The 20,559-nt window shown below is 58.7% G+C and overlaps 1 protein-coding gene across 2 annotated transcripts in view; it reads left to right on the top strand.

Moving 5' to 3' along the window:
* ATP2A3 (ATPase sarcoplasmic/endoplasmic reticulum Ca2+ transporting 3) overlaps positions 1–20,559 on the top strand; it is a 33,467-nt gene extending 12,908 nt beyond the window's left edge. Inside the window, exons 8-21 of one of the 2 annotated variants that reach the window (XM_024564591.4) lie at positions 1,388–1,852; positions 3,509–3,597; positions 3,771–3,873; positions 5,156–5,287; positions 5,668–5,793; positions 6,928–7,146; positions 7,260–7,595; positions 9,188–9,408; positions 10,327–10,529; positions 11,117–11,202; positions 14,792–14,925; positions 15,423–15,540; positions 16,068–16,185; positions 19,065–20,559. In XM_024564591.4, coding sequence (XP_024420359.2) covers positions 1,388–1,852; positions 3,509–3,597; positions 3,771–3,873; positions 5,156–5,287; positions 5,668–5,793; positions 6,928–7,146; positions 7,260–7,595; positions 9,188–9,408; positions 10,327–10,529; positions 11,117–11,202; positions 14,792–14,925; positions 15,423–15,540; positions 16,068–16,185; positions 19,065–19,084 — 2,370 coding nt within the window. In that variant the 3' untranslated portion in view covers positions 19,085–20,559. The remainder of the gene's footprint in view (positions 1–1,387; positions 1,853–3,508; positions 3,598–3,770; positions 3,874–5,155; positions 5,288–5,667; positions 5,794–6,927; positions 7,147–7,259; positions 7,596–9,187; positions 9,409–10,326; positions 10,530–11,116; positions 11,203–14,791; positions 14,926–15,422; positions 15,541–16,067; positions 16,186–19,064) is intronic. The other variant, XM_024564592.4, reaches the window with a different exon arrangement.

The raw sequence follows: 20,559 nt of genomic DNA on the forward strand, positions 1-20,559 counted from the left end.
GCTGTGCCTGTCCTGACTGATTTACTCCTCACAACACCTTTGAAATAAGTGCTCTCATTAACTGCATTTCCCAGCAAGGAAACAGGCACAGAGACGTTACGTAAGTGGTCCAAGGTCACACAGCCAGTGAGTGGCAGAGCTGGGATGTGAATTTAGACATTCTGACTCCAGAGCTTTTCCTCTTACCTGCTTATCTTACCTTAATCTGGAGAGGGGTAGAGTTTCCCTGTAGTCACTGAATGGAGAATCTTCTAGAGGGAAGACGGTTGCTAAAGTGATGCAGGGTGGCAGGAATAGTCCATTTCCCCAATGGGAAAGCCACCCCCCAAGTCACTCCTCCAGGCTCCCCCAGCTGTTCAGGGAGAGTGACGGGAACAGCCCGGCGGGGGTGCCCCGGGGCCTCAGAGGGGCTTAACTAGCAATGCTCACAGGGGGCCGGGAAGCAGCCTGAAGCAGAGCACGGAAGCCACGCACAGGATGGCTCAGGTCATTGGCAGTGGCCCAGGGCACCGAGTTGTAACGGGCTGGAGAGCCTCCCCAGAAGTGAACAGGAATGGGGAAAACAGTGTTCACCCAGAGCTCTTCCTGAGGACAGCGCCCTGCCTAGACGCGGGGAAGCCTGGGGGAGGGCGGGGGACTGGACTCTAGGGGGCGTGTTCAGGAATCGGCAACTGTCACTAAGGAGCTTTTTAAGGAGGAGGTTCTGGCCAACTGCAGGCTATCTCCATAGCTGAGGGGCCTGCGGGTGGGGGTGGGAGCAGGAGCTGCACGATCAGGGCAGAAGAGAAGCTGAGGCCGCCCCCAGTCCCAGCACAGTGCGGCCGTCTGAGGGGCACTGAGTAATTAGCCTCTGTGGAGTGACTGTGTCTCAGGCCTCTGCTGGACCGTTTTTCAGAAGAGGACATGGAGGCTCAAGGCTGGTCAGCCCTTACACGAGCCCTTAAAGTCCTGGCTGCCCCGGACTTTACTGGGACCTTGGGAGTGGATGGACTTAAGGTCAAGTTTCCTGGATTCTTCAGTAAATATTTACGGTGGTTTACGGTGACCTGGGATTACAGGCAGCCACATTCCTGCATGGCCGCTCTGTTTACAGAGCGCGTTTTGCTGGGTTGGTGCTACGTGGTGCTGGTCGATGATACTGTCAATACTGGCCTGGTGCTGGGCACTGGGGACATGGCGCTGGACCAAGTCCCTGCCTTTGTAGAGCTGGTACTATTATGGGGGTGAGAGCAATAGCTCAGTACCACGTGGCTGCAGGAGTCCAGGAGCACTAAGCGACACGGAGGAAAAGAGAGCCAGGCAGGGGGATAAGAGCCCTACCCTGGCCTGAAGGAGCCAGGGGTACCGGCCCTTGCCCAGGTGGTAAACAGCTCTTCCCCTTGGCCAGGGCACCAACATCGCATCGGGCAAGGCAGTGGGCGTGGCGGTGGCCACAGGCCTGCACACGGAGCTGGGTAAGATCCGGAGCCAGATGGCGGCCGTGGAGCCAGAGCGGACGCCGCTGCAGCAGAAACTGGATGAGTTTGGGCGGCAGCTGTCCCACGCCATCTCTGTGATCTGCGTGGCCGTGTGGGTCATCAACATCGGTCACTTCGCCGACCCCGCACACGGCGGCTCCTGGCTCCGAGGCGCCGTGTACTACTTCAAGATTGCCGTGGCCCTGGCTGTGGCCGCCATCCCCGAGGGCCTCCCTGCCGTCATCACTACATGCCTGGCGCTGGGCACGCGGCGCATGGCGCGCAAGAACGCCATCGTGCGGAGCCTGCCCTCCGTGGAGACCCTGGGCTGCACCTCGGTCATCTGCTCCGACAAGACAGGCACACTCACCACCAATCAGATGTCTGTCTGCCGGGTGAGTGTCTGCAGGTGGCTGGGGTCCCCTGCCGTTGCTGTGCGATGCCCGGCAGGCTGGGCTTCTTCCTCTGGGTCTCGCCCTGACTCCTTCTTGGCTGAGGATGGAGGAGGGAACCTGTAGGCCGCCCTGTGCTGGGGAACAGACTCAGGTTTTCATGGGGCAGAGCAGCAAAGCCTGGCTGGACATGTGTCACTAAGACCCCGCGGGTCACTGTAGGGTCCTGGCAGCCATTGTCCACCTGTGAACCTCAGTTACCTCATCTGAAGTTTGGATGTGTAAGCCCTGCCAGGTAACCCTAAAGGATACAGGAGAAGGTTCAAGTACAGCCTTGAGGCATCTGAGCCAGCTGGGCCTGGACCCAGGTTTTGTCCTGCTCTACCCTGACTCTCTGGTCAATGCCTGTCATCAGATATGCCAGCTCCAGTGACCTAGGAGGAATCAGGGCAGGAATTATTTATTCCCTGTACTCGATCCCAGATCCTGGGCCCGCTGCCCACAGGCTTCAGGGATTCTGGCTGAGACTCCAGCAGACCCAAGGGCAGAGGGACGGGTGGGGTGTTGGTGAAGGTTGTGCATTTCCCACTCATTGAGACTCCCTGCCTCACTCCCGTCCCACCCCCACTCCCACAATCTGCCCCTAGGCCTTGGAAACCCAGGCTCTGCATCTGAACTCATCGAAGCCCATCAGAGGCTGCCGCAGGGGAGGGGACACCAGCAGCTTGACGGCTCTGCAGCCCCTAACCTGATAAAATCCCTAGATGGGCTTTGTTTGAGCAGAGTGGCTCTTGGCTGAAATAAAGACGTGGAAAGCATAGTGCAGGGAAGTCATGGAGGTCTCACATGCTGGATGATGGGCTAAGAAACCTGACATCTTGGCCTGTGCAGCTGAGGGCTGCCCCCCAAAGCAGGGGGGAGAGTGTAAAGGAAGGGACATTTATCGAGCACCTGCTGGGTGCTGGGCTGGCCATTGGTTTGGGAATGTGCAGAGAGGCAGCTGCCAGGAAGCAAGAACTGTCTCCCTGGCAGAGCTGGCTGACAGACAGGAAATGGGCTACCCTGGGAGGGGAGGCCCCCCACCTGTGAGATGCAGGTGGGGGCTGGTGATCCAGCAGGCCCTGCAGACGAGAGCTCACTATTGGCAGACCCCTTTGGGCACGAGGTGTCTGTGCCCCAGAATAAGGTATGATTTCCTCCCTTGGAGGCTGGGAACTCACCCCCTCGAAGGGAAAGGAGGGGCAGCTGGATGCTGATCCCACTTTCTCCCCGAGTTACCAGTGGAGAAACAGGCTCAGGCGCTCAGCCAGGGGTCACCCTGCAAGATGGGCAAGGACCCAGGCTTCCCACCCCAGCTCAGGGCTCTGTCCAGCTCAAAGCTCTCCCCAGAACATTGAAGAGTTTGCTGTAAACCCCTCAGGGGTCAAGAGTAAACAGACAAGTCTGAACTGGACACACCTGGGCAGAGCAGAGGGGTCCAGCCTCAGCCTGGACTCTACTCTTACACCACACCTTTGTGACCCCCTGAGAAGGGAGGCCGGTGGCTCCAGTGAGGCCCACCGGACCCCAGCCTGGGGTCAGGCTTTATTCAGACTTGCTGCCCAGCAAAGAGGGAGGTGAGGGTCCCCCTCAGCATGCCCCTGTGCTCTCCATCCCCAGATGTTCGTGGTAGCCGAGGCAGAGGCTGGCACCTGCCGTTTGCACGAGTTCACCATCTCTGGCACCACCTACACCCCAGAGGGCCAAGTGTGAGTGTGGGGGTGAGGGGGCGCTGGTGGTCGGGGGTTTCTTGGTGGGCAGGGCTACGCAGGATAGCTCTGAGAGTTGTCAATTGGCCAGGGCTCTTGGGGGTGGGGCCATAAGGCTGGGCACATCCCAGGGGCAGGGCCAAGGCCCTCCTACTGACCGCCTGGCTCCTCAGGCTGCAGGGAGAGCAGCCGGTGCGCTGTGCACAGTTCGATGGGCTGGTGGAGCTGGCGACCATCTGTGCCCTGTGCAACGACTCCGCACTGGACTACAACGAGGTGGGCCCCTTTTATGAACTCCCTAGTATCCAAGCTCCCAGGGCAGACCCTTCCTCCAGAATCTCAAAGCTCCCAGGATGGGTGGTACCTGCCCTTTTGGAGTGGCACACCCCAGGAGCACTGCCACCCCTGTCCCTTCCCCCCACTGCCACCCTTTCCCCCATTTCCACCCTCTGGCTTTCTCGACTGAGTTTGGAACCCTGCCCTGGGGCTCTTGGACTGCGGGGGACTGAAATGTGAGGGGCTGAAGGGCCAAGGGTGCCTTGGGGGGCAGGACTAGGGAGGGTGTTCACAGCCCAGAGAAGGCCAACAGCCCACACCAGCCTGGTGTGATTTAGGTGGGGAATGCTCTTCCCTGTGGCTGGAGCAGGGGAGTGGAGCATGCAGGACGATGCTCCCGTCTGAGGGGAAGGACATGGCCGCACCAGGTCAGGCCCAATGCCAAGCTGAGGCCAGCAGATAGCCGCTGAAGGATTTTAAGCAAGGGGGCGACGTGGTCAGATTTACATGGACAAATATCACCCGGGCTCCTGTGTGGAGGATGGAACAGACAGGGCAAGACAGGAGCCAGGGAGCCGTGTGTGGTCACTCAGGCCAGAGAGGTGCTGGCTGGGGCCTCAGGAAGGTGGGAGAAGGCATGGGTTGGAGAGAGACTTAAGGAGCCCAAATCCTGAGGCTTGGTAGCTGGTCAGATGAAAAAGAGGGTGGAGGGCTGGGTAGCCTCTGGTTGCTCTGCTGGCTGGGTCTGTCACTAAAGTGGCAAATATAAGGAGAGGAAAGGTGGCCTGCAGGTTCCCAGAGAGCAAAGTCCAACAGGCAGCAATTGGACAGGTGAGCTGGGAGCTCAGGAAAGAGGACCCTGCAGGCTGGGCACTGGCAGTCCTGAGCACGTGAAAAGCGGTGGAGACAGGGGCACTGGAGACCTCAGGGAGAGAAGGTGGGAGGAAAGGAGCAGAATCCAGACAGCGGGGTGTGGAACAAGGAAGGAATCTGGGGCAGGAGGCTGAGAAGGAGCCAGCGAAGAGTGAGGCAGAGGGCAGGGAGGGTGCGTGGTCATTGGCGTCTGGGGGAGGGAGGGTGGAAGGGAAGGTGTGCATCAGTGCCAGACACCACCCAGACCCAGGTTAGCTGTGCTGGGAAGGGCCCACGGGTCTGGTGCAAAAGGGGTTGCAGGTAACTGGCAGAGGGAGCTCCAGGGGACAGGAAGTGAGTGGGAGGTGAGGCTGGGAACCCCTCTGGGAGCCACCCTGCCCCTCACTCCTTGTACCCTGGGCCCCACCAGGCCAAGGGTGTGTATGAGAAGGTGGGAGAGGCCACGGAGACGGCCCTGATTTGCCTGGTGGAGAAGATGAACGTGTTCGACACCAACCTGCAGACCCTGTCCCGGGTGGAGCGAGCTGGTGCCTGCAACGCGGTGAGCAGGGCGGGGGGCTTAGGCCCAGGTCACATGGCTGGGCCTTGGGGGGGCACTTGGAGAAGGGAGAGAGGAGAACGAAGTCTTGGGAGGCTTCTGGGAGAAGGAAGGGCCTCTGACCCTGGTGATGCTTGGCTAGGAGGAAAAGAGGAAAAGACAGTACAGTCGAAGACTTGGAGTTGGGAAGTGCACAGTGTGGTCGGGAATTAGCAACTTCTGGGCATCTCTGGGGCTGGAGAGGGAGATGGAGGCCTCGACGCCAGGGTTAGAGGAGGAGAGATACCATCCCACAGGGAGCAAGAGGCTCTTTATGGGGCTGAGTGTCTGGGGAGAAAGCAGTGAGAGTCCCTGGCTCTGCCCTGACCCACTGGGCCCCACAGGTCATCAACCAGCTGATGCGGAAGGAGTTCACCCTGGAGTTCTCCCGAGACCGGAAGTCGATGTCGGTGTACTGCACACCAACCCGCCCGGGCCTGGCTGCCCAGGGTAGCAAGATGTTTGTGAAGGTGGGACCTGCCTGACTGGCCTGGGGCCTCTGCACAGCTGGGGTCCCTGGGGTCCCTGGTCTCCAGTCCTCAGAAGAGCCAGAGACCGCAGCTGTGGGGGACTAAGGCCCACTGTGAAAGCAGTGAGTCCAGAATGAGGGAGGTCAGCCTGCCCCAGAGACCAGGAGCAGGATCCAGACTTGGTGGAGGTGAAGCCAGGGACAGGAGCTGAGGCCTGCCCCTTCCTTGCCCTGGTCCCAGCTCTGTGCTGAAAGGCACTGCCTCACCACATGATCTCGGGGTCACCCATTCTCCTCTGTGGGTCTCAGTCTCCCCATCTGAATAGCAGGGGTAGGCTAGAAGCTGTCAAAAGCCCTTTGCCTCCGACTGGGGTGCTGAGGTGGTTGGTGCCGTCTTCGGTGCTTTGTGTTCCTTCCCAGAGAGGGAAGGGACCGGCCCTATCCAGACCTCTGCCCCCAGCACCCCCTGTTGCTGCTTTGGAGTAGGCATCATGGCCCTAACTCCACCCCGCAAGTGGAATGACAGGCTCCTGTATGGGGAGCTTGGGCTGCTTTGAAAACTCAGCAGTGCCTGCTGCGGAAAGAGAGTGGGCACCGATGGAATGGGCAAAGGTTATGCCCAGGCGTGGGGTGAGGGCCGAGGGGATACCTTGAGGCCCCTGAGGAGCCTGCCACCCCCAAGACCACCTTCCCAGAGCCACACCCACCTCACCCTGAGCATCGCTCCACTTCTGGTGCCCAGGCAGGGCCCAGCCTGCCTCCTGCTGCTGAGCCTTGTCCGGAATTGGGATCCCGGTAGCACCAGGCCAGCAGGCAGGCAGGACCTGCAGGGGGGCTGCCACCCCCACTCTGACCCCTAACATGCTGCAGCAGTCTTCTCAGCGCAGGCTGGTGGGGGGAGGGTGCCACCCCCTGGCTAACCATAACCCGCCCCCGCCCCATTCCCTTTGGGTTTCCTCACAGTGAGACCCACTTGGTTACTACTCTGAGCTTTCAAACAATGGATCTGGGCCGTGCTTTGTTGTGTGTCTCCTTGGGTGGCCTTTCCCTGTACCTGGGCCTCAGTTTCCTCCACTGAACAGGAGGTAGGGGAGGAGTCCTGACTGACAGAATTGCCCCTGCCCCCATGCTGCAGGGAGCTCCTGAGAGTGTGATCGAACGCTGTAGCTCAGTCCGAGTGGGGAGCCGCACAGTACCTCTGAACGCCACCGCCAGGGAGCAGATCCTAGCCAAGATCCGGGACTGGGGCTCAGGCTCGGACACGCTGCGCTGCCTGGCACTGGCCACCCGGGATGCGCCCCCGAGGAAGGAAGACATGCAGCTGGATGACTGCAGCAAGTTCGTACAGTACGAGGTGGGTGCCGGGGCGGGGCCGCAGGGCTGGGAGCACAGGTCGCCTGCAGCTGCTGGGGAGGCAGCGAGTTGAGAATGGGCTCCAGCCCTACTTGCATCTGCCCCTCCCTGCAGACCAACCTGACTTTCGTGGGCTGCGTGGGCATGTTGGACCCTCCGCGGCCTGAGGTGGCGGCTTGTATTGCACGCTGCCGCCAGGCCGGCATCCGTGTGGTCATGATCACGGGGGACAACAAAGGCACGGCAGTGGCTATCTGCCGTCGGCTCGGCATCTTCAAGGACACGGAGGACGTGGCGGGCAAGGCCTACACAGGCCGCGAATTCGATGACCTCAGCCCCGAGCAGCAGCGCCACGCCTGTCGCACGGCCCGCTGCTTTGCCCGTGTGGAACCTGCGCACAAGTCCCGCATTGTGGAGAACCTGCAGTCCTTCAACGAGATCACTGCCATGGTGAGGCCACGAGGTGGGAGCCTGGGGCCGTGGGGAGGCGTCAGGAGCACTTGCCATGGGCTTAGAAAGGGCCGCCCACGAGCCCCTGCCTCTGCTTCCTTCTACGTTTCCAACATTTTGTTACAAAACATCTCAAACACAAAGAGAAATTGAAATAGTTTTATAGTGAGTGCCTATGTACCCGCAATCTAGATTCTGCAAATAACACTTTGTCGTGATCGCTCCACCATATACCTGTCCGTCTGTCCATCCTGATTTCGTCTGTTCTCAAATGCAGCTCAAAGTTGTAGACACCAGGACACTCCCCCTCGCGCACTTTAGAAAGCAGACTGCAGAGCAGTGTTTGCGGGTCTGTTTTTCTCCTTTTTGAGGTAAAACTTACATGCAATGAAATGCACACATTTTTAGCATGCCATTCATTTGAAGTCTTGTGACCAATGACTTCCCTGGGTCACTCAAACCCTTACTAGGGTCGGGAGCATTGCCGTCAGCCACCCGTCTCCTGCTCCTGCCCCTCAGGCCCTCTCCATAAGGTAGCTGCTGTTCTGATTTTTTCCACCAAAAGTAGTTTGCCTGTCCTAGATTTTCAGTGAATGGAATCATACAGTACGCACTCTTTGGTGCCTGGCTTCTTTCTGAGAGTTATCCGTGCTGCTGTGGGTGCCAGGAGGTGATGGCTTTTTTAATTGTTGGGCAGCGTGCCATTGCGTGAGTATGCCACAATGCGTTCAGTCACCTGAGGATGGACATTTGGTTTGGGCTGGTTTTGTTCTGTCTCATTCTTTTTTTTTTTTAATCACATTCTGTGTCATTCTTAATTGCTGATCTATTCATCAACGTCGATCTCACTTTTGACCTAGACCTCACCCCTGACCTGACCTCTGTTACGAATTTTGACATTCAGTCTAACCCAGTCCTTTCCCTTCACTTCATTTATTTACTTTTTTAAAAGCTTCTATCTATTCATTTTTAGACAGAGGGGAAGGGAGGGAGAAAGAGGGAGAGAAACATCAATGTGTGGTTGCCTCTCATGTGCCCCCTACTGGGGACCTGGCCTACAACCCAGGCATGTGCCCTGACTGGGAGTTGAACCAGCCACCCTTTGGTTCACAGGCCAGCACTCAGTCCGCTGAGCCACACCAGCCAGGGCCTGAGTCTAGTCTTGACCCTGACCTTCACCTTGTCTCCAATTTTGCCTTGACTGCAATACCTACCTAGTCCTTCTCCTGGGCCAAAACTTTTGACCTCATTCCTGACTTTACCTTAACTTTGTCCCTAACATCAATTTTATCTTCAACTCTACATTCAAACTAAATTCCATCCCCGCCCTCATCGTTCACCCACCCTCATGCCCATTCCCACCTCTCCATCTTCTTTGATCTGCTCCCCAACTTTGTCCTTGTCTACGTTCCTTGGCCTCCCTTTAGCCTCATCCCCAGTCTGATTTCTAAGCTCTTGACCTCACCATTTGTTCTGTTCAGCTGGCTGCTTCCTTTGGCACGCCCCCAAGCTCAGGGATAGGCTGGGTTGAGGGGTGCTGGGGAGGTAAAAGGGAGCTTTCCAGGTGTGAACCCACATAACCCGACCTTCAGACTGGAGACGGGGTGAATGACGCCCCAGCCCTGAAGAAAGCCGAGATTGGTATTGCCATGGGGTCTGGCACAGCGGTGGCCAAGTCAGCGGCGGAGATGGTACTGTCAGATGACAACTTCGCCTCCATTGTGGCTGCGGTGGAGGAAGGCCGGGCCATCTACAGCAACATGAAGCAATTCATCCGCTACCTCATCTCCTCGAATGTCGGCGAGGTTGTCTGGTGAGGCCCTGCATCCTCCCTCCCCAGCCCTCTGGACCAGCTCGCATCTCTGAGAGCAGGGAAATGCCTGTTCCTGGGGTGGGACTGCGGGGACAGAGGAGCACGTGACTTGCCCTGGCTGGGGCCTTACAGAACCCCACCTTGGGTGGGCCAGGAAGGGCCTGCCTTATCTCTCCCTAGGGCCTGATGAACCTCAGTCCCCAAGGATATGCCTGAAAAGCCCCTTATCATCCCTCCAGCCCTAACCTTCCTGCTTTCAGAGTCACGCGTGGTGGGAGAACTGGCCCTGCCTTTGGGCAGCAGTGTGTTTGCGTGTGTCCCTGCAGTGCGCACACAGCGTACGTGCACATGCTGTGTGTGCCCGATTGAGAAGTGTGTGTGCATGTGTGTTCTGTTGCATCTTTGGGCTTGAGTACAAGCACAGAGGGTTTGTGCAGGTGTGCAACTGTATACACACTTAGGTTCGAATGCGAGAGACAGCTGTGGGGGATGGTGAGCACGCGTTTGCCTGGACATGTGTGAATTCTGCATCTCTGCACTCGTACAGGTTGGGGCAAGTGTACAGGTGCTGGCCTGTGTTTGTGGGATTGTGTGGCCCGTGCAAGGTTTTTGCTCGTGTCTGTGGACAAGTATGTATGTGCTTGGGCATGCTCCGCCCACATGCGTATGCCCTAGAGAGGACTGTGTCCTACACAGGAGAGGCCCAGAGAGCAGGTACGTCCAGGCTCCAGAGCTGGGGCTGGGGAGGCAGGGGTGGCCTGGTGTGAGGCAGAGCTGTGCACACAGCCCTCACGCTCGTGCACACACTCCTTACTCGTGCACATACATCAGAACAAGCAGAGCGAGGCAGGGCTGCTGAGGAGAGCAGGAGCTGGACCCTCCGTTTGCGGGGGCTGGACCCTATGACTCTGGTTCCAGCATCTTCCTCACGGCAATTCTGGGCCTGCCCGAAGCCCTGATCCCTGTGCAGCTGCTCTGGGTCAACCTGGTGACAGATGGCCTGCCTGCCACGGCCCTGGGCTTCAACCCACCAGACCTGGACATCATGGAGAAGCTGCCCCGCAACCCTCGTGAGGCCCTCATCAGTGGTTGGCTCTTCTTTCGCTATCTGGCTATTGGAGGTATGCTGGGGGGCAGAGGTGGGGCGGGGGGCGGGTAGCCCTCAGTGGAGTTTCTGAAGACCCTGTATCAGTTAGGCTTGCAAACTGCAGACAGTATGACTCAGCCTGGCTTATGCCAAAAGAAACGGTGTGGACTCATTAACTGAGGACACTAGAGCATGCCTCAGGCATGGCTGGGTCCGGGCCTCAGGCAGCGGCACTGGCATGTTTTGGCTCTGCCTCAGCTCCATGCTCAAGCAGGTGCCTCCTGTGGTGGCAGAAGGCTGTTGCAGCTGCAGCCTTCCTGCTTACTCCATTACAATCCCAAATTCCGCAGAAGAAAGGGCCTGTATTATACCACTCCTTCATTGTGTGATGAAAGTGGCAGGCCTGTTCTCATTGGCCCAGATTGTGTTACCTGCTTATCTCTTAGTCAATCGCTGTGGCCACGGTGTGACTGACTGATTGCCGATCAGGGCCCACCTATGGCCTAGAGAGGAAGAGGGTGGTTTCCCGACAGAAACTCAGGGAACTGTTAGGAAGGGGAAGTGGATGCCAGAGAACCACAGTTGCCCATTGTAGCTGGTTTCCTCCTGCCCTCCCTGCAGTGTATGTGGGCCTGGCCACGGTGGCTGCTGCCACCTGGTGGTTCCTGTATGACGCCGAGGGACCGCACATCACCTTCTACCAGCTGGTGAGCATGGACCGGCCAGGGGGCCTGGTGGGGTGGTTTCTGAGGTAGAACTCAGCCAACTTGGAATTTCAGGGGAAAGGGTCCAGAGCCCCATGGTTGGCCCACGGCTGTCTCTCCCCACCCCCATTCACACCCACAGATACTCACCACCTGAGGAGCCAAGCTCAGAAACCACAGGACACCTAGAGAGAGGCGCCCAGCCCCCGAGCCAGACAAGAGGCTACACCCTCTCCCAGTCATTTAGTTAGGGGGGACAAACGGGCATAACTGCCTCAGGTGTTTTACCTTTATTGAGGAACCCCTGAAACATTGAACCCCTAAATGCTGGAACTTCAGGCAGAGGGTCAAATGGAGGAAGCCAGGATCTGCCAGGCTTCCTCCAACCCCGTAACCAGCGTGTTTCTCAGGGAAGGGACCCACTGACCTTTTGAAGTCACCTGGCTGACAGGTGCCTTCCAAGGGTCTGTCTTAGTGCAGCACAGCTCTGGAAGCCAGCAAGGAGACCCCTCAACCGCGGTCTGTCCATCTGTCCCTCTGCCTGAGCAGCCAGACTATCTCCTTGGCTTATAAGAGCCTTCCCAGCAGTTCCAGCAAAGCCAGGTGTGGGTTTTTCTCGTTTAAAAGCCAAGAGCTGCAGGGACGCAGGGTGTTCTTCTGAGAGCACCCGCCGTTGCCACTTTCTCACAGACAGGAGAACTTGAGGGAAGGGCCCTGACTCCCCGCCCCCCCCACCCCCTCCCGCCAGTGTCAGGGGACTGCCTGAGGACAGAGGGAGGGCTGGCTGCCTCCTGGGGGCCTGTGATCTCCGGGCTCTTCAGGACTTGCATTTGGGTTCAGGCCGCTTGGGGACGCTTTCCTGGCCCCCATCAGCCCTCAAGTGCCTGGGGTTCTCCCTCTTGGCAGCAGTGCAGGGCATGGGCCCAGCTGTCACCCCAGAGGCTGGTGCCCCCAGCACCCAGCAGCCGCACAGGCCAGCCTCAGGCACCTCTGCTAATCTCACGCCAGTGGGAGCATCGGCGTGGAGATGGGGCTTGCTGACCGTCCCATGCTGCCTTCTTCCAGCCCCGTCTTTATTCCTCATCCTTCATCCTGCAGATCCCGACTCTCTGAGCACCTGCCCTACTGCCCACCTGACCCCAGCCCCTTGTATCCAGCTGGCTGTCTCCTCTGGAACACCCCACAGATCCATTACCCTCACCAAGTCCCAAATCCAGTCGGCCACCTTTCCTCCAGATGATCTCTCTACCTCACCCCATCCCAGTTTCACCACCTGCCTGTCAGCCAAGCCAGACACCTGGGTGTCATGCCAGGTGCACACCACCAGTCCTTCCCCAGTCCCCTTGGTGCCAACAGTCCCCAACATCCTCAGGTCACCCCATCTCTCATCCACTTGGTCAAGCAATGGCTGTCGGGCACCGACGGTGTGCCGGGCACTGATTACTGGGGCTGTGGCCGTGACTGAGCAGGCCGGGTCTCTGCGAAGGGCTGCAGTCTGGTGGGGGAGAGCCGTGGACGTGGGCAGTCACGTTTCACACTGAGGCGGGCGTCAGCAGGGAAAAGGCAGGTGGCTGTGGGACTCAGAGCTGGTCAAGAGTTAGACTTAGGGTAGAACTTTCCGCTCTAGTCGTTGGCGTTTTGGGAGAGGAGCCCAGAGCCCCATGGTTCCTAGAATAAGCTGCCAAAAGGCAGCAGAGTGGTTCAGAGCGTGGAGCCTGGGCCCAGCCCAGGCTCACACACTAGTTCTCCACTGACGAGCTGTGTGACTTTGGACAGGCTACTTAACCTCTCTGTGAGTTTCCTCCTGTAAAACACATACTAGGCCCTATCTCACAGAGCTGTTGGGAGGATGAACCGAGGCAGTACTTGTAAAGTGTGTAGACCATTACGGCACAGGGCAAGAGCTATGGAGTGTTGATTAAGTTCATGCACCCCAAAGGGGCCTTGCAGGATAAGGTAAATGGGAGACAGCCAGGGAGGCAAAGGGAAGGAGTAGGCAGAGCAGTGGCTTCACCCAAAGAAACAGGCTCCACTTCCAAAGGGGCTCCCGGTGACCCCGTGAGACAGGGTTCTAGCCCTGAGCACCTTCTAATAAACGGTTCAGGAGACCTCACTGTGACCCATGACCTGGGTATGATTCGTGTGTGGCAGGTGCTCACAGATGCAGCCCAGAAGGTCTGAGCCGGGCAGGGTGTTTACAGAGGAGCAACAGACCTGTTGAAATACCTTGATGTGATCCAGCTCCAGTCTTCCCTGTGCACACGCCCAAGCGGGAGGTGTGCCCCATGGGGCGAGTGTGTGCAGGCACAGGCCCCTGCAGTCTGGAAGGCGGGGCCCAGCTGGCCAGAGCAGTGGGTCCCCTTGGCCGCTGGGTGGGTTTGAAGTTTATGATCGGCACCAAATAAAAACACACTCTTGTCCCAAATCCCGGGGCCTGCTTTTTGGAGAAAACCCCACTGTTGGTTTAAGTAAGACTCTCCATCTTTTTGTTAAAATAAATCCAGCCAAGCCATAGTCTTTTATAATTTCTCATCCAGCGTGAAGGAGAAGAGGAGAGTGCCAGAGCCCTTTCTGGCTGACAGCCTTGCCTCACCCGCAGTTCAGCAGTGTGGGAAAATGGAGGTCAGCTAGCCAGTTGTTTTACAGGGTTCTCTTTGAGGCTTATTTTCACAGCACGTGGCCCCAGTTTCTAAACCCTTAGCTCGAAAGATCTCTGAGTTCAGATGAGACTCCGGAGGACAAATTTAGGTTATGGGACGATGGCACTGTTTAACGGTCAGGCACGTTCCCACTCGCCCCGTGATGCGGCAGAGAACAAGCCAAGTCCCCACGCGGGGCCTCGGTTCAGCATCTTAGCACAATGGGTGCGGTGAGCAAGGTTTACAGGTGGGAAGAAAACTCCCCCGGGGCTGCAGGGCGAGAGCCGCTTCCTTACTGATGTCCCTGAGCACCTGTTGCTGATTATGAGGAAGCTGCACAGTGAGACGGTGCCTGGCAATTCATGAGTTCCTGTCAGAAGCAAAAGGCCGGTCTGGCAGAGGCCAGTTTCAGTGGCACAGATGGAGGGAGGTGTGAATGTTATCTAATTTAATAGTGCTGAGTAGACCTCGTGCAGCCCTCGTCTACTGCCCACCAAAGGTGAATTCTACTCAAGCTTAATGTTACTGCTTGGTTTTCCTAAGCGTTTACTTATTCAGTGTTCTCAGTTAATCAACCCCCACCCCACCCCACCCCCTGAGTGTCCAATACTCAGGGACCCTGTGCACCTACAGGGTAAAGCCTGGATCCTCCCCCAGCCCCAGGGCCCCCTGCCCTCCTCCCCAGCCTAATGCCAGCTCCTCTCTCTGTCCCACTGTACCCCTGTCCCAGAACGGTCTGCCCTTCTCCCTGGCACAGTGCTGGCCATCTGCCCCCATCCTGGGTGAGCACCCCTCCCTCCGTCCACCCCGGGCAGCACTTTGCTCACTGGTTGTATTGAGTCCTCAGCTGTGGGCCAAGGATGGACTGAGGCTTCCTTCTCCCTGCACACCAGCGCCCCCCACCCCAACTGCTGTTCTCCCGACCCCACCTGACCCCACCGCCCTACCCGCAGAGGAACTTCCTGAAGTGCTCTGACGACAACCCGCTCTTTGCTGGCATTGACTGCGAGGTTTTCGAGTCGCGCTTCCCCACGACCATGGCCTTGTCTGTGCTGGTGACCATTGAAATGTGCAATGCCCTCAACAGGTGAGCTGGGCAGAGGGGCCTGGAGCTGGGGGTGAGGGCATGGGGGCTGAAGTTTAAGAGTAGGGGCTGAGTGTCAGGTGGGGCCCAGAATTGGGGTCAGAGTTGTCCAGTATCGCAGTATGAGAGCTAGGGGGTCGCAGACTGGGGTCTGAGGGTCAGGGGTGCCCAGGATTGGGGTCAGAGGGGTCTGGAAGAGAGTTCTAAGAGTCGGGGGCCAGAATTGGGATCCAGGGGACAAAGGAGACGAAGATTTGGATCTGAAGAAATAGAGAGGCCAGGATTGGATTTGAGGGAGAAAGGGGGTCCAGGCCCCTGGAGGCTGAGTGGGCAGCAGTGACACACCCCTCCCGTGGCACCGACCTCTCAGAAGTGCTCCATCCCTTGGGCCCAATTAAGGACATGCTGAGGTTCTGCACTCCCACGTAGGGGGTGAGTAGGTGCCCACAGCAGGGCTGCCTGTATCCTGGCCCAAGGTGAGCGCCCTGTGCCCTTGGCAGCGTCTCAGAGAACCAGTCGCTGCTGCGGATGCCACCCTGGCTGAACCCCTGGCTGCTGGCAGCTGTGACCATGTCCATGGCCCTGCACTTCCTCATCCTGCTTGTGCCGCCCCTGCCCGTGAGTCAGGGCCCTGCCCTACTCCCCTTCCCCAGCTCCTGGGGGGACCAAGTCCAAGTCCTCTCACATGCAGCCCAGGGCTAGAGGCTGGGTCTCTCTGGGTCCCTTTGCCATGGGAACCCCTGGAGGACCGGGAAGGGGGAGGTCCGAGATGTTCACTGCCTGGGGCCTGTGCTCGGACCCCGGCCAGCCACCGTTGTCCCTATGTGTCCCCACTTCAGGAGTCCCCAGACTTGGGGAACAGAAGAGGTGGGGAATCTCCCAAGGCTGGGGCAAGAAGAAAGACTATGCTCTCTCTGGGCACAGAGTCCCTCCCACTTCCTGACAGGACCCTGGGTTTGACCCTGTGGGTGAGGGCTGGGGAGGGCGCTTCAGGCAGACAAAATGGGTAAACAGAGATCTAGAGGCGGGACCTCAAAGGGCATCTTGGACATACCCATGGAGAGTCCACTGCAGCCTGGGTGTGTGAAGCAGGTGGACTGTGGGGCACTGGGCAGTCTTTCCTTTAACCAAACCTCCCCCTGCAGCTCATTTTCCAGGTGACCCCACTGAGTGGGCGCCAGTGGGTGGTGGTGCTCCAGATATCCCTGCCGGTCATCCTGCTTGATGAGGCCCTCAAGTTCCTGTCCCGGAACCACATGGATGGTGAGTGGAACACCCGCCCCTCCCACCCTGCCCTCCTCTACAGCCAGGCTGCAGTGGGCCGGTGCCGGCATCAGCCTCCCTTCTGTATGTGGGGGTGCTCTTGGGTCATCAGTTGAGGACACGAAGGGGCTCTGGTGGCTGTGACCCGAGGTGTCTGCAAGGGTTGGGGCCCTGGGCCCACTGGGCAACCGGTGGGAACACTGGTCACTTGCTCAGGGCCACGCTGCCTCGATCTCCTCACTGCTACCAACCCTGCACGACCAGGCTCGCTGCGCCCTTCCTGGGACCTGGCTTCTGACTTCTCTGCACGTGGCCCGTCTTCATCCAGGCATTCTCAGGACAGTGTCCCAGGCACGGAGTGGGCAGCTGCTCACCTCCTGGCCCCCAGGCCACACTCTCTGGTGTCATCTTGTGGGTGGGGAAGGGGGTGGGGTTTCTGGTTTTGAAATCACAGTTCTAGGTCTGCCTTAACCCAGGGGTGGAGAGCAGAAGGGCAGGGGTTGTGGGGGGGTGGGGGCAGTGTGTAGAGGAGCAGCCTGGGGCATGGCGTCCACCTGCCTACTCCTGCCAGAGGGTCTCAGAGAGCATCGGCTAGCTGTCAGCAGCCCTGAGAGGGAGGAAGCAGAGGAAGCTGGTTCCTGGGAGGAGGAGTAGAGGAAGTAGCCCCTTGGTCAGGCTCCTGCAAAGGCCTGGGTTAGACCCAGCAATGGCTGAGGCCTGTGCTGGGGCAGCTGGGCCCCTGAGAGCCACCTCCATCAGGAATGTGTCCTGGCTCCCGGGGAGGGTGCTTGGGAGGGCTATAAATAGATGCTGTGCCTGTCATTCCACAGGGGCCACGACTTCCCGTCGGCCCGCATCTCCCACGCTGGCCAGCCCTCCTGGGCGCCGCAAATGTCTTATTTTATTCAAAAGGCCAAAACCAGTTGTCCTTCTCTCTCTCTGGAGAAGCTGGCCCACCACAGGTCTGTCCAAAGGGTGACCTGTCGTGTGGGGGGGTGGGTACCCAGCCAAAGCAGGCCCGTTGGAGCCCACCAATGGGGTGGTGGGGGCCGGACAAAGCATTCTGCCCCTTGCGTGGTTCCTTCTGGCCCACCCTCTGTGGACACTCCTGGGGAGGTAAAGGTGGAAACAGAACTGTGGCCTGAAACCCCATCCACAGGAGGCCAGGGCTTCCCCAGCTCTGGCTGGAGTCCAAGGGCGGTCTTCCAGGAAGCCCTCTGGCCGGCCTTGGCCACAGTGACGCACCTGTGGAGCCAGGCCTCTCTGGGCTGTGTCTAGTTCCGGCAGCCTGTTTTCCTCAAAAGCCTACCCCAAGTGGCCACAGCTGCCAAGGGGTTCATTTGGCACATTTTCTTGAGAAAATTTAAAAGTGAGAAAATTTCTCAGCCAATGGGGACAGCCTGTGTCCTGGGCACTGTCCAGCAGTGGCTGTTGGGCAGTGAAGGATTCTGGGTCCCCGCAGAGGGAGCATGGCCCTGAGCAAGATGGGGCAAGTTGCAAGGGCTGGGGCAGGGCTGGGGTAGTTTTCAGAAGAGGTGGGGACCAAGCAGAGGAGGTTTGAGAAGGGAGAATGAGCCTGAGGGGGGCGGCGCGGGGGGTGGTGAGCTTGGCTTAGCAGCTCTAGTGGGGCTGGAGCTTGGAGTGCAGGGTGGAGAGGGGAGACTAGAGGAGAGGCGAGGCCTCCAATGCCAAGGTAACAACCTTGTACGTTATTCCCTGGGCAGTGGGAGCCACCGAGGGCAGAAGCGTGGGAGGACTGGGGTGACCATGGAGGACGGGTGGGACGAGGCAGGACTGATGGGAGGGGGGCTGGTGAACTGTGCTGAGTAGGTCAGGGGAGGGGACACTGAGTCCCAGCCCAGGGTAAACTGGTCCTAGGCAACAGTACCACCTCTACCACCATCAACCTGAGAGGCTGCCCATGGTCCCGGAGAGGTTTGGCTTTAAAAGGTGCTGCCCTGCCATCTCTGGAAGCCCAGACAGCTCTGCCCTGTGCGGCTGCAGTCCCTGGGGCCTCCTAAAGCAGGGCGGGGCATGGGTGAGAGAGGGGACCCTGTTACGTTCCCAAGCCAGTCTGGTGGCCTTTTAGGGAAGTTTGGCTGAGGCCCGACACTCATGGCTTCCCCGTGATTTATGAGGGATGTGTCCTGGGGAGAATTGTGGATCCTGGGTCAACCCCAAGGGGTTGGAGGGATCCTCTTGCCCCACCCCCTGGCTCTCCCCAGGTGTGGCTGAGCAGCTGTCAGGCAGAGGCCTGCGGACTGGGCTGAGGGCAGGGAAGGCCTGGAGAAGCTGAGTGGGGACAGACTTAGGAGGGTCCAGGACTGGAGGCAGGTTTGCGCTTTATTCTGAGGGCGGCGGGGGACCATCAAAGGGGCTGATGGGCTGGCTTTGTAGCGTGATGCCAGGGGCAGGAGAGTGATGGTGAGATGGGATGGAGGCCGAGGGCAGGCCTGAGAGCCCTTGAGGCCGCAGAACTGCAGAGAGGGATGAGCTAGAGGGAGAGATGTGGGTAGTGAAGTCAACAGGTGTGCGGGGTAGGGGAGGAGCCAAGGATGTCATGTGTGTGGATTTCACGATGCCGGGTTGTGAAACTAAAAACAAGAAGAGACGATGCATCAGGGTGGGCTGGGGGTGGAAGGAACTTGTGGAGGACAGGAGGCCGGGGGACATCCAGGGGAATGTGTTCAGGCAGCCGCTGCTGGAGGGATGTGTGGGGCTGCAGCCCTGGAGAGGCAGAGGGGCTGGGGCGTCTTAAGTGATGCTGTGGGCGAGTAGGGCTGTCACTGGGGAGCTGGAGGGTGGGAAGGTCAGGAGGGGCCATTCTGGACATGTGATCTCATCACACATCTTAACACTTTCTCTGGTTTCTGTTCCAGAAGAAAAAGACCGGAAGTGAGTGCCGGGAGTGGAGTGCCATCGCCAGCGTGTACCTCCGACTGATGGTGCCCAAGCATTCTCCCTACTCCCCGCCCTGCCACCACGCTGGCCCGCTTGCTCACTGGGCTCTGCTGTGGCTGGAACAGCCACCCCCAGTCCTGTCCCCAGGGTCACTTCCCCCTCTCCCATCTGCCTGGGGGCTCTGTACTTCATGTCTCGGGCACCCTCCTGGGGGGTTTGCCCCTGAAGCTCTGGCCTGGGAGGGGCCTGCCGAGAAGCCAGAGCTGGGAGCCCATCCAGAGATGCAAAACCTTGCACCCCCAAATCCACCAGCACATTCTGGAGCCTGCTCCCCTTTGCTTTGAGACTGGGCATTTCCTTGGTGATAGGCGTCTCTGTACTTGAAAGAGGACTCCTGGAGGTCGCTTTCTCCAGCTGTGACCTCTCGCTTAGTGCCTTGTCTGGGACCTGGTCAGCTGGGCTGGACAGGGGAACATCTGGGCCCAGCTGTGCGCAGCAAGGGCAGGCAGCTTCCCCCACCGCCACTCTGCTCCGCTTCCACAAAGTCGGCTCAGGATGGCTAAAGCCTCTTTCTGTTTATATGTGCAGGGACTTGAAGGGTCAGAGAGAGAGACAGGAGTAAGGGAAGGAGGCTAGGCAAGAAGCCCCTTTCCTGGGAGCCAGCCTTCCTGTCTGCCTCTGCTTGGCCTGTTCCTGGACCCGGGCTCTCTGTCCTAAGCAAACGGCTCCTGCCCTCTCGGTGCCATCTGGTCTGCCAAGCAGGGACCAGCTTTGCCCTCCGTGCACCGGCAGCTGAACCTCCAGATGCCCTCGGGTCTCTGACAGCTGTGTCCTTCCACCCCAGCCTGTGCTCAGCTGGCTCATGGTTGGCACTGCTGGGTGGCTCCGAGTCCCTGGGCTCTTTGCCCCAACTGCACACACCCGTGAGCAGAAACAATGTCGCTCAGAACGGCCAGTTACTAGAGGGCACTTCCTCCCGCTCCCTTCTGGCTGGAGGAGCAGCGTCCGTGCACATCATGTCAGGTGATAGGAGAAGCGTTTGATGGACAGAAATGTTCTTTGAACTCAGCTTTTGCCCCTTTGGCAAAAATCATTTGTAGAAGGAAGCAGTGAGTAAATGACTGTGTCCTCTCCCCTCCTACAGAGTACAAAGTGATTATTTTATACATAAACCAAGGCTCACATTTCTGTCCTGGTCCCCAGAGCCAAAGCCCCCTTGGCCTGCCTTCAAGACAAGTGGGCTTCAGGTTCTGTGGCCCCTTTCCCCATCCCTCCCTCACAGGCTCCAGTGGGGCAGGGAGAAGCAGAGTTGGGGGGTCCCCTTGATGCCGGCAGGCATTCTCTGCCTCTTTCCTGCTGGGGGTAAGGGAGACCCTTGGGGGAAGGGTGGGGGCAGGACTATGTACCCACCTGCTGACGTGCAATCTGGTAGAGAAACAAAGGTTGAGTGCCTGGGGCACCGGAGGACCAGCA

This window comes from Desmodus rotundus, chromosome 9 (genome assembly GCF_022682495.2).
Source record: "Desmodus rotundus isolate HL8 chromosome 9, HLdesRot8A.1, whole genome shotgun sequence".
NCBI lineage: Eukaryota > Metazoa > Chordata > Mammalia > Chiroptera > Phyllostomidae > Desmodus > Desmodus rotundus.